We start from the raw sequence: 12,371 nt of genomic DNA on the forward strand, positions 1-12,371 counted from the left end.
TGTGCTTATGTAAGTTGGAGAATGTTGAAAAGCTCTCATTATAAATGTATTTATTTAAGCGTGAATAAGATCAGAGTAAGTAAGAACCTGTTAAGCTCATCTGCGAACTGTCTGTAGTACAAAAGTGAAACGTACGGCACCAGTCACCACGAAGTTAGACTGTGTTAGACTGCATAAGATAATTTAGCAAGGCTGAGAAAAGGTGAGAGCTGTCTTAATGGTTGAAGGAGTGCATTTCTGCTAAATGGTGGCTTTAATGCTTTTAGACCACAACTTGGGATAGAAGAACAAATCAAATCCATCCATTTTCCAAACCGCTTATCCTACTGGGTCGTGGGGGGTCCGGAGCCTATCCCGGAAGCAATGGGCACGAGGCAGGGAACAACCCAGGATGGGGGGCCAGCCCATCGCAGGGCACACTCACACACCAGTCATTCACACATGCACACCTATGGGCAATTTAGCAAGTCCAATTAGCTTCAGTATGGTTTCGGACTGTGGGGGGAAACCGGAGTACCCGGAGGAAACCCCACGATGACATGGGGAGAACATGCAAACTCCACACATATGTGACCCAGGTGGAGACTCGAACCTGGGTCCCAGAGGCGTGAGGCGACAGGGCTAACCACTGCACCACCATGCCACCCCACAAATCAAATCACTTTGCTATATTCAGATATATTCAGATTTTCATAAATTTTCATAAATTTTCATTAAAAAGCTTAATTTTTAGAAACCCACCACAATCGAAGATGGTATGGCACTGATATTAGTCTTTACCACATTTTTTGAAAAGCTTTTTGGGCTGGTGTTCTGAGTAGTATAGTTGTGCATCTAAACTGTAGTGATGTCCATGGTCTGGATGCTTTTCTTGGAAAACATAGGCTGAGAAGAGAAAAAAAATAGTTGCTTTTACATTGCATTTTTTTTCCAGCCAATGGTTTTTGCAGTTAAGCCATAGAGGGTAAACGTTCTTGCGCGGATCATTGGCTAGCACAGAAAAGCCATTTCTGTGGTTTTTGTTTTCTTACTGTATTCATCACAATCGCAGAGAATTAAAAAAAAATCTGTTAAGTCAAGTCAAGCCCCATCACTCTCAGGCCAGTCGTCTCGGGCCCGCTGTTGTCAGGTCCCATCGTTATCAGGCCCCATCACTCTCAGGCCAGTCATCTCGGGCCCGCTGTTGTCAGGTCCCATCGTTATCAGGCCCCATCACTCTCAGGCCAGTCTTCTCGGGCCCGCTGTTGTCAGGTCCCATCGTTATCAGGCCCCATCACTCTCAGGCCAGTCATCTCGGGCCCGCTGTTGTCAGGTCCCATCGTTATCAGGCCCCATCACTCTCAGGCCAGTCGTCTCGGGCCCGCTGTTGTCAGGTCCCATCGTTATCAGGCCCCATCACTCTCAGGCCAGTCGTCTCGGGCCCGCTGTTGTCAGGTCCCATCGTTATCAGGCCCCATCACTCTCAGGCCAGTCGTCTCGGGCCCGCTGTTGTCAGGTCCCATCGTTATCAGGCCCCATCACTCTCAGGCCAGTCGTCTCGGGCCCGCTGTTGTCAGGTCCCATCGTTATCAGGCCCCATCACTCTCAGGCCAGTCGTCTCGGGCCCGCTGTTGTCAGGTCCCATCGTTATCAGGCCCCATCACTCTCAGGCCAGTCGTCTCGGGCCCGCTGTTGTCAGGTCCCATCGTTATCAGGCCCCATCACTCTCAGGCCAGTCGTCTCGGGCCCGCTGTTGTCAGGTCCCATCGTTATCAGGCCCCATCACTCTCAGGCCAGTCGTCTCGGGCCCGCTGTTGTCAGGTCCCATCGTTATCAGGCCCCATCACTCTCAGGCCAGTCGTCTCGGGCCCGCTGTTGTCAGGTCCCATCGTTATCAGGCCCCATCACTCTCAGGCCAGTCGTCTCGGGCCCGCTGTTGTCAGGTCCCATCGTTATCAGGCCCCATCACTCTCAGGCCAGTCGTCTCGGGCCCGCTGTTGTCAGGTCCCATCGTTATCAGGCCCCATCACTCTCAGGCCAGTCGTCTCGGGCCCGCTGTTGTCAGGTCCCATCGTTATCAGGCCCCATCACTCTCAGGCCAGTCGTCTCGGGCCCGCTGTTGTCAGGTCCCATCGTTATCAGGCCCCATCACTCTCAGGCCAGTCGTCTCGGGCCCGCTGTTGTCAGGTCCCATCGTTATCAGGCCCCATCACTCTCAGGCCAGTCGTCTCGGGCCCGCTGTTGTCAGGTCCCATCGTTATCAGGCCCCATCACTCTCAGGCCAGTCGTCTCGGGCCCGCTGTTGTCAGGTCCCATCGTTATCAGGCCCTGTCACTCTCAGGCCAGACGCTCAGGCCAGTTGTTGTCAGGCCTCATCGTTATCAGGCCCCGCCACTCTCCCGACGTCTGGATCGCCGCTGCGTGCCTGACAAGACCTGCAGCTTGCCCCTTCATGGGGAAGCGCCTGGCTCTTAAAGGGGCCAAGTAGGTTAGAGATGCCATCCCGCGGGTCCCCATGAAAGTTTAAAGTGCAATCCCCTGCAGCACCTCCCATGGTTTCTGTGCCTCTTGCAGCGCCCCCCGTGGTTGCTGTACCTCCTGCAGCGCCCCTCGTGGTTCCTGTGCCTCCTGCTTCGGCTCCGCCCAGACCCGAGACCCTGGCCAGTTTGTTTTTTACCCTCCAGGGTCTATCGAACGATGAGGGAGACAGCAGTGCGAGACTCCCCAGAGGCAGCTTTGCTCTTGGAACAGCTGTTACCCCACTCCAGCAGCTGATCAGAGCGGAGGAGACCCTGAGGAAGCTGCTCCAGTGGGGGAAGAGGCACGCTCCCTTAATAGAAGTAGGTGCACCCGAGGCTCCTGCTCCGTCTGTCCTTGCTCTGCCCGTCCCTGAGGCGTCTGCTCCGCCCGTTCCTGAGGTCCCGGTGCCGCCTGCTGCTCCGCCCAAGGTCCCAGCGCCTGCTCCGCCCGTCCCGACTCCGCCGATTCCTCAGGCGCCTGCTCTGGCACCGCCTCCTGATCCGCTGGAGGCTCCTGCTGCACCTGTCCCTGATGCTCCGCCCAAGGCGCCTGCCCTGCCCTTCCCGACTCCGCCCATCCAGGATCCGCCCAAGGCTCCTGCTCTGCCTGTTCCACCCATCCCGGCTCCATCCTGGCTTCTATTTCAACTAGGTGCCAGCCTATCATTGCACCCTGTATTGTATAGCAAACCCTGAAGTTGCCAAAGTACATGAATATGAGGTTCTGGATACAGAATGATGGGTGGAAAAATTCAAGAGCAAAGGTGATTAGCTGGTGGGAAACTGAGCCATAAGCATTTTCCAGATCCAGCCAGACTATAGGGAGGTCTAATTTTTCACACTTAACTGTCTGGATCTGCTCCCAGATCATGATTGAGTATTCCACACAGCCAGGGAACCCTGGAATGCCTGCCTTCTGGCAACTGATATCAATATAGTTGTTGTTCAGGAGATAGTTAGTCAGTTGCTTTGCCACCACAGAAAAGAAAATTTTCCCTTCAACGTTCAGATGGGCAGTGCCTCTGAACTGGTTGATGTTGCAGCAATGCTGTTCTTTTGGGATGAAGGTTGTCACTGCTTGACTCTATTCTGCTGGGATGTCTTGAGTCTTGTAGGCTACTCCCATCGGCTTCCAGAGTAGCTTTAGCGCCATGGGGCAGTTCTTATATACCTTGTACAGCACGCCATTATGTCCAGGTACCGAAGCAGATCTTGCTTCCCCTGCAGGCGGCTTTGTCGATGGACTTTGGCTCTTCTGGTTGGTCTCTCTTCCAAACTTACTTGTGTTGTGGGTTCACTGTTGGGTGACTCCACGTGGCACTTGTTTTCTGGGTTGTGCATGTGTTGTCTATGGACCCGCTGTTGGCAAGGCTGCTCCACCACCCTCTGCCATCCACAAAATTGTCAGTAGCACTATGGTGCTCAAGGTTCCGATTCCTTTGTCTGACCTGCTACTGCAGTACAAGCCTGCCATCAGTTCTTCCCTCTGCACTTAGCCTTCCCTTGGTGTATTCGGAGGCCCCTATGAGTCGTCATTTTGGACCCCCCGCAACTGACATATACAGTTCAGTACAGTACTCTGTAGTGAAAGGGATTCTGACGTTTTAGCCTAATGTTCAAGAGATGGTACAGCAAAGAAAAATATCATGTATGAAGAAATAACTGAACAATGAAAACCATGCATTTTACATTCCACAAAGGATGAAGAAACAATGAAAAAACATAAAGAAATGAAATAAAGAAATCTGAAAACAAGATCATTGTGATGTTGTAGAAGTTGAAAGGTTTATTTCTTGTATATACATTATTCTTATTGAGTAATATTCAGATTCACATATCTGTACCTGTGCAAAGCTCACTATGAAATATGTGTAATTCAGCTTAGCAAAGCATAGGAATTCTAAGCCATTTTTCATTCTAGAGTGAAAAATAACAAAAAAAATATGACATTAAACTCTTTTTAAATTTCAGTCTCCCACACAGCACTTTTCCCAATTGCCATCTGTGGTGTAGCACCATAAGTAGCCTTTACCATACTTTCCACAGGGGTGATCAGGCTTACAGGTTTTCCCATTTACAGCTGAAAAGCGATCATTATGAGTGCAGCAGTACTCCCAGTGATCATTATAATCAGTGTAGCACCAGTAGTAACTTTTACCATAATTGCTGCATGCATGATTAATACGACATTTTTTGCCAGTTGTTGTTATACTGTCAGGCAGAGGCGGACTGCAGTAATCCGTGGACCCCGAAGCTTTCTCACACCAGTAGTGGTCACGCCCATATGTGGCACAGGGGTGATCATCTTTGCATTTCTCTCCTTTAGCAGTGATGAGTGAATACTGGGGTGAGCACTGTATGTAGGTGTCTCCTGAGTAACACTGGTAGCCCTTTTGAACACCCAGGTACAGGCAGGGGGAGGTACAATAGGGAATTAATCCACTTTCTGTGTCACAGCAACGCAGGCCACTCCAATAATTTGCTGTGGTCATCTCCTCAGCAATCAATATCTCTGGGACGACCAGACATTTACCATGTTTGGACCCCGATTCACACACACAGTACACAGGAGACACTGGGTTCTTACAGTGAGTCCCATCAGCTGCAGTCTTTGATCCAATCTCTGAATTCTCCAGGACCTGCTGACATTCAACATCCGAGCTTGTAACCTTAGTCAACAGACAAGTTGACTCAGTCACATACTTCAGGTTTTCCAACTCTTTGAAAAAAGAGGATGCATTATCAAAGGATCTCATTATGATCATGTTTTTACCCTTTGTTCTCTTTGTTGGATGGTGATGTGGCTGAAGGTCTGTGCTACTGGGCTGTTTTTGGAAACTGTCCAATACATCAGGAGGTATCTGGAGCCTTCGGCTCACAGAAAGTTGAATTTGTTTGTATAGCTTATTTGCAGCCTTCTGTGATCTCTGATTGTCAGGGAAACAATCATCATCAAATATCTGAACTGCCTGAGGAAACTGGTCTCCGAGTATAGAATTCACTTCCCGAACAGACATTACTCTTATGTTACTCTCTGGCTGGTTCTCTCCTACGTAGGCAAGTGAAAATGACTTTTGATCCTCATTCAGGTGTTTGTAACAGAGAGCCATCCAGACATGAGTGGGGACTGTCACTCTGTCAAGGTCACGTACTTCATCTTCATCGAATTCCCCTTTTTTCGGTATTCTGTAACTTGGAGTGGGAACAGTACCTGTGACAAGGTAGGCTGTTGCTTTGTTTCTATCAGCACGGAGGTTTTGTTGTATAATATCCCGCAATTCTGACTCCCACTCTTTCCATTGTACACGGTTAAAACAGGCATCCATGGGGGCAGCGTTAGTCAGTGTGAACGTTGCCACACGACCATCACCCACCTGGAAACTGTAGGGGTTTAGGTGCCCACGGTCATATCCTGTGTCCTTGTAGTCGTCATTAATGGATTGGTTTACTTTCATGACACTAATATTGAATTCTGATTCTGAGCTCATCATTTCATAGTTATTGAATCCAGATATCTATAAAGGAAACAAGAAAGCAGTTATTCCAATTTATCCGTCTATTAGCTTACACAGTTGGAAGGTACCAATAGTTAATAGTGACCACACTTCTGACACAGTTCTGATTATTTTATTGTTTATTGTTTATTTATTTTTTGCTGTTTTGCAATAACTTCTTAGCAAGGTGGCTTTGACTCAGCATTGAAATATGGAAAAATGTTAATTATTGTCACATTTTCTGATTGATTATTTAAATAATCAATTTAATAACAATTTATATCCATTAACCTTATCTGTGACTCACCTATTAAACTCTGTAAATAAAACCTAACATCAAATTGGTTACATTGCAAACTGAGTCACAACTGATCAACTTTGTCTAGTTGACTGAATTGGCATTTATATTTGTTTTTTGTCTGTTCAGTCCTGGGGCTGTATTACAGAAACTATCATAACGGATTGTTAACAGAGGCAACTAGGGCTGGGACAGATGAACAGCTTCTAACTCAGCAACCAGCGGACAGCCAGAGGACTCCCAGAAGCCCATGTCATGTCCCCTTTTAAGGGCTGTCATTAGTACGTTCATAGGACAACCATCCATCCATCCATTTTCCAAACCACTTATCCTACTGGGTCGCAGGGGGTCCGGAGCCTATCCTGGAAGCAATGGGCACGAGGCAGGGAACAACCCAGGATGGGGGGGCCAGCCCATCGCAGGGCACACTCACACACCGTTCACTCACACATGCACACCTATGTGCAATTTAGTAACTAGTACAACCATGTTACTTAAAAAAACAATAAAGAAATCTTTCAAAAACAATTTATTTTGAGACCATGCAGGAATAGGAATTATGAATATATCATTTTTATCTGAAGTATTTCTTTAGTTATTAATGTTCCATTCGGATGTCCAGAAGACAGCTATAGGATGACCCTGTTACTACGACAAATAAAGAAATCCTTTAAAAACAATTTACTATGAAAGTTTGCAAATATCCCATTTAAATATATAACAATAACTGCCCAGATGGAGAGACTTACTTATAGGAATTTTGCTTATAGTCATAATTCAAACTTATGACTCCCAGCACTTTCAAGTTGGGCCCGGAACACGCACGAGGCTAAAGTTGGCTCAAATTCACAGCTCCTTATTCGGATTTTTTGGTCCACCGTAAATGCTGCGCAGCCGGATGCAATGACGCAATTGCGCCGGTAGGGGGACTCATTTACCGAGGCTTACCTTCAGAACTTCATTTGGCTTTCGATTCGTATGATCGTAATATGATAATTTCCAGATAGGAGCCGAAGCAATTAAAGGGTGTGGGCCACTGAAATTCACTTCAGTATGATGTCAGAAAGTAATTTCCCTTGTAAACAGATTGGTTGTTTTCACCTTTACATAGAACATTACTGATATACATATTCGGTGCCATTATTTATTTTTATTTATTTATTTATTTATTTATTTATTTATTTATTTATCTATCCAAATTTCAGGCAGGAGCTAAAGGGATTTTCACCGTCAAATGCAGCTGGCAACATAGCTCACATACACATGGGTCGTCATCACGTGATGATTTCCAGGCAGGAGTTCAGGGAGTTTTGATTAAGTGAAAACTCACTTCAAAATAGCAGTTTACGATGTCTACAAGTCATCTTTTTTATTTGCCTGGCTCAATGTATTCCGTGGGGACGTGAAAGTGAAGGCTATATGTGTACGATACCAGAGGATACAGAAGTCATATTTACGGGTGTGCGTCTGTGAATAATATATACATATTATATTCCTTGTTTTATACTTCAACCCTGCTTCTAGGAGCCTGATACGAACTGCCCTAGCAGTGCACTTCACACCTGCACTTAATGTTCCCCATCCCTTTTGAAGGTCACTTGATGTAATCCTACACTGTAAAAAAAGAATCCGTCAAAAAACGGAAAATATTGTAAATTCAGTTTTCCACAGTTTGTTGTTCGAAGGAATATTTCTTTAATAATAGTCTATTTTAATTTTTTTGCCAATGCAGATTTGTTTGTTTAATAAATGGTGTTGTTCACAAAACTACAAAAATTAATCTGAGAATATAGTGAATCACTACATTCATTATTTTTCATGGCTCAAGGGCCGTTTGTTAGACTGCACAACATAATTTAGCAGGACTGAAAGAAGGTGAGAGCTCCCCTAGTGGCTATGGGAGGGCATTTCCATAGAGCAGATATTGTGTGTGGCAGCCTCATTGCTTTTAGATCACAAGTCGGGATAGAAGAACAAATCAAATCAATTTAATCAATTTTGCTCATTTACTATTTACATTTTTTTATTAGGCTTGATTTTTGGAAGCTAATATTAATATAAAAAACCCACCGCAACTGAAAACTGGAAAAATTTCTGCCAGTACATTTTCCGTTTTTTGACGGATTCTTTCTTTACAGTGCAGGACCACGATTAAACCAGGATTTTAAAACGTAGATTTGTTTAAAAATTTAGAGTTATCTCTTAATTTTTTTCCAGAGCTGTGTAGTCAGAGCAGAAATGCAGTGTAGGCTGTAATTATATTGTCGAAAAGTTAACAGAACATTAGGTGAAACCGATTAGATCTCGCTTTGAAGGAGAATAAACAGAAATCACGAAAAGTATACAGGGATTGCTCAATATTATTATTGTTATTATTATGTGTGTGTGTGTGTGTGTGTGTGTGTGTGAGAGAGAGAGAGAGAGAGAGAGAGAGAGAGAGAGAGAGAAAGAGAGAGAGTCTACATACGTAACATTTAAAATTTAAATAAGGTATTTCTTTAATGAATATTGTCACAATGTCACCAAAAACCTTCTATGGAAAACTAGATTTGATAATATTAATTACTGACAAATTTTACTGTACAGTGTTACAGGGACATGGGTGACTGCATGACAATAATTGTTCTAATCAATATTCCAAAATGACACCTTTTGAAAAAGTTATAAATCTTACCTGTGGTTCAATGAACCATTGAGCTTTTCTTGCTCTTGCACTGACAGTTCCACCGTTAAATGTATATGCGCTGTACAAGGGGATTCTGTGGTATTCTGAGTAAAGTGTAGCAAAGAAGGGTTTATGGTGATGTCTGTATTTTTGACAAATTTTCTGGGTGTTCTGATCCATCCCTGTTGGCTCTTTACCGTTGTAGAAAAACTCACTACAGTTCTGAAAGCTTTGCACCACTTCTGCCTGAGCACTGAGTGCTCCCAGCAGAACACCGGTGAGCAGAGAGAGAAGCATCATGATTTTGAATTGAACTATCAGGAACATACTCGCTTTAAATACACAGTTCCTCAGTGATAATGATTGTGGGAGTGTCTGATATTAAGCACTGAGTGTCACGTGAGCAGGGGCTGAGTAAAGGTGTGACTAGGGCCAACATATTGTCTACCACAACATTATTATTATTATTATTATTATTATTATTATTATAGTTATTTTTGTTGCTGTGGTCAGTACAATTACCACTGACATACAATGCCAAATTAAATGACCTGGCACTCTGGCAGTGATGTAAGCCTACTTGTTGTTTATGAATACGCAAGATCAGAAGGAGGGGGCGGCATGGTGGTGCAGTGGTTAGCACTGTTGCCTCACACCTCTGGGACCCTGGTTCGAGTCTCCGCCTGGGTCACATGTGTGTGTGGAGTCATCGTGTCATCGTGGGGTTTCCTCCGGGTACTCTGGTTTCCCCCCACAGTCCAAAGACATGCTGAGCCTAATTGGAGTTGCAAAATTGCCCGTAGGTGTGCCTGTGTGAGTGAATGGTGTGTGAGTGTGCCCTGTGCTGGGCTGGCCCCCCATCCTGGGTTGTTCCCTGCCTCGTGCCCATTGCTTCTGGGATAGGCTCCAGACCCCCCACAACCCAGTAGGATAAGCAATTTGGAAAATGGATGGAGGGATGGAAGATCAGAAGGGTGGCGATGTGGTAAATATCTTTCTAGAAGATACGAAGTGCAATAGTGTTGACCTGGGCACCGTCACCTCTTCTGAATACTTGTGCAATACAGTAGAAGTCAGATCTGTTCTCTGCATGAATTTATTTCAGTGAAAAAGAAGCTGCAGGAAAGCTGAGCTTTTGTGGAGGAAAACAGGTCTACATGCATGAGATATATAAAGAAAGTATTTTTATGTATCAAACAACTACCTGCAAGGCACACCACTTTTCCATAACAATTACAGAGAAGAGTGGTAACTCTAAAATTCTGTTTTCAACCATTCACAGTCTAGTTAACCCTACAATAGAGATGTTTAATGTTGTTTCTGCTGCTAAAGAAGAATTTTTAAGAACTAAAATTACTGGTTGTGGCCCGTAAAAATGAATTTGAAACTATAGATGTAGATTGTTTAAATAATGAGTTATCACAGACAGTTTAAACAAACACTGTCAGGGTCAGTGCCCGTCTGGTCCTGTCCTGTGTGCCTTTTCCCCGTTTACTGTTAGCCACCCCATTCAGTGTTACCCTTGTGTGTTTTTCAGTTCCCCTGGGCCGCTGTGTGACTGTATGGGCTGCGTATGAGGCTTGCAGGCTGCTATCTTTTGTCGTGAGTTTGAGTCCAGCCTCATCTTCTGTTTGATTTCATTTATTAATTTAATTTTTTTAATGTTTGGTATTGTTCATTTATGTCTTTGCTTTTATCTGCCCAGCCCATGCCCTGTTTAATCATTTTCAGTTGTCTTTGTCTGTCCTAGTGTAGTTAGTCCTCAGTGTTTGTTAATATTTCCTTAGGCTCCAGTGCTCGTTCACCGTTACACTCAGGTCAAACATGGGTACAAGCCAGTTCTACAGCCCATTTTCGGGAAAAGTGACCACAACACCATATTCCTGGAATACAAACAAAGGCTCTTTCAGGAAACGGTAAAGCAGTGGACCGACTAATCAGAAGCTGAGCTGGAGGACGCGCTGGTTGACGTGGACGTGTTCTGGGTCAGTTCAGCGGACATCAGCAAATTTACGGAATAACCAGATAATTCCCTCAGCCACCATTCAGACCTTTTCCGATCATACTGCTGCCTACAATGACGGACTGAGTGTTACAACCCCAGGTCTAGGCCTGAGGCAAACTGCTTAATGGGTTTACCTGCCTTGATGTTACAAGGGTGAACAAACATGCCCAAACGATGCCGCTTTCGCATTTTATTAGTAACGGGACAGTGCAAACACAGCTGCATGCAAGAGCTGATTAAAGCGACTCAATGCGAGAGCCAAGTACGATTCCTGCTACTCCATAGCGAAGGGGGAGAAGCGGGCGACGCTAAAGACAAGAAACACCGTCTTAATCGCTTGCTATTTAACTAAGTATCAATGACTGGGCTAGCTAAGCTACCTTAACCCTGGCAAAAGTACAGAGGGTGGCGTCCGCCCCTAAACTGATGTTTTTAAACAGGGAACCAACCTACATGAGGATATGTAGATATGCGCACAGTCTAAACTAATTCCACTCCCCACAAGCATACGAAGCGGAAAAAAAAGGATTAATCTCAACACTGGTCTTTCCTGGAAGAGTACTATACAACCAGGGAGTAGCCCAACCAACCAACCAACCAACAGGGAGGGAGGACGCCAGGCAGGAGAATGCCGATGCCATCGATCTTCTCGGCGGCTCCCTTATAAAAGGGAAAACCCCACCCACACATGATGTCATTGGGGTGGACAGGAATCAGGACCAATACTGTAGAAACACGGGAGAAGAATAAAGAAGACACACCCCCACACAGACCCTGGGCACATAACACTCGGCACCGGTGATATGGGACGGCACGTAGAGGCGAAACGCAGGTACTGAGAGCAAGTAGAGTCCCACTTCCAGCTCAACGACTCCCGCAGCTTGAGGCACGGTCTGCGCAGCATTACGGGCTTTAAAGGTAAAAGTTCCACTGCTCTGAGGATGTCTCTACATCTGCTGATGAACTTCACTTGTTCTATGTGTGGTTCGATACAAGCAGCAAGCCGTCCACCGACAGCCTGTCAGCGCAGTGCGGGGACATCAGTGGGGAACTCCCAGTGTCCCCGAAGGCGCGCAACATGCGCGTTGCCCTGTGGCGAGTAAACACCAGGAAAGCTGTGGGACCGGATGCCATCTCCGGATGTGTACTGTGCCAGCTTGCCGATGTGTTCACCCACATTTTCAACGGGTCTCTGGCTCAGTCTGTCGTACTGTACCTGCCTGTTTTAAAAAATCCACAATCGTCTCGGTTCCAAAGAGTAACATGCCCACATGCCCTTCGGCCTTAATGACTTTCACCTTGTGGCATTAACATCTCCTGTCATGAAGGTGTTCGAGAGACTTGTTAAGAACTTCATCTGCTCATCCATCCCCAACTCCATGGATCTACTGCAGATTGCCTTCAGATCCAC

General features: G+C 45.7%; 1 protein-coding gene across 3 annotated transcripts in view; it reads right to left on the reverse strand.

Moving 5' to 3' along the window:
• Positions 1 to 4,258: 4,258 nt before the first annotated feature.
• The window catches only part of LOC125704559 (endonuclease domain-containing 1 protein-like), a 99,903-nt gene continuing 91,790 nt past the window's right edge, over positions 4,259 to 12,371 (reverse strand). Inside the window, exons 1-2 of one of the 3 annotated variants that reach the window (XM_048970269.1) lie at positions 8,965 to 9,287; positions 4,259 to 6,013 (exon numbers count right to left, since the gene is read on the reverse strand). In XM_048970269.1, coding sequence (XP_048826226.1) covers positions 4,466 to 6,013; positions 8,965 to 9,282 — 1,866 coding nt within the window. In that variant the 5' untranslated portion in view covers positions 9,283 to 9,287 and the 3' untranslated portion in view covers positions 4,259 to 4,465. Of the gene's footprint in view, positions 6,014 to 8,964; positions 9,288 to 12,371 lie in introns of those variants that run through there. The other 2 variants (XM_048970268.1, XM_048970270.1) reach the window with 2 other exon arrangements.

Source organism: Brienomyrus brachyistius, chromosome 12 (assembly GCF_023856365.1).
Source record: "Brienomyrus brachyistius isolate T26 chromosome 12, BBRACH_0.4, whole genome shotgun sequence".
Lineage (NCBI taxonomy): Eukaryota > Metazoa > Chordata > Actinopteri > Osteoglossiformes > Mormyridae > Brienomyrus > Brienomyrus brachyistius.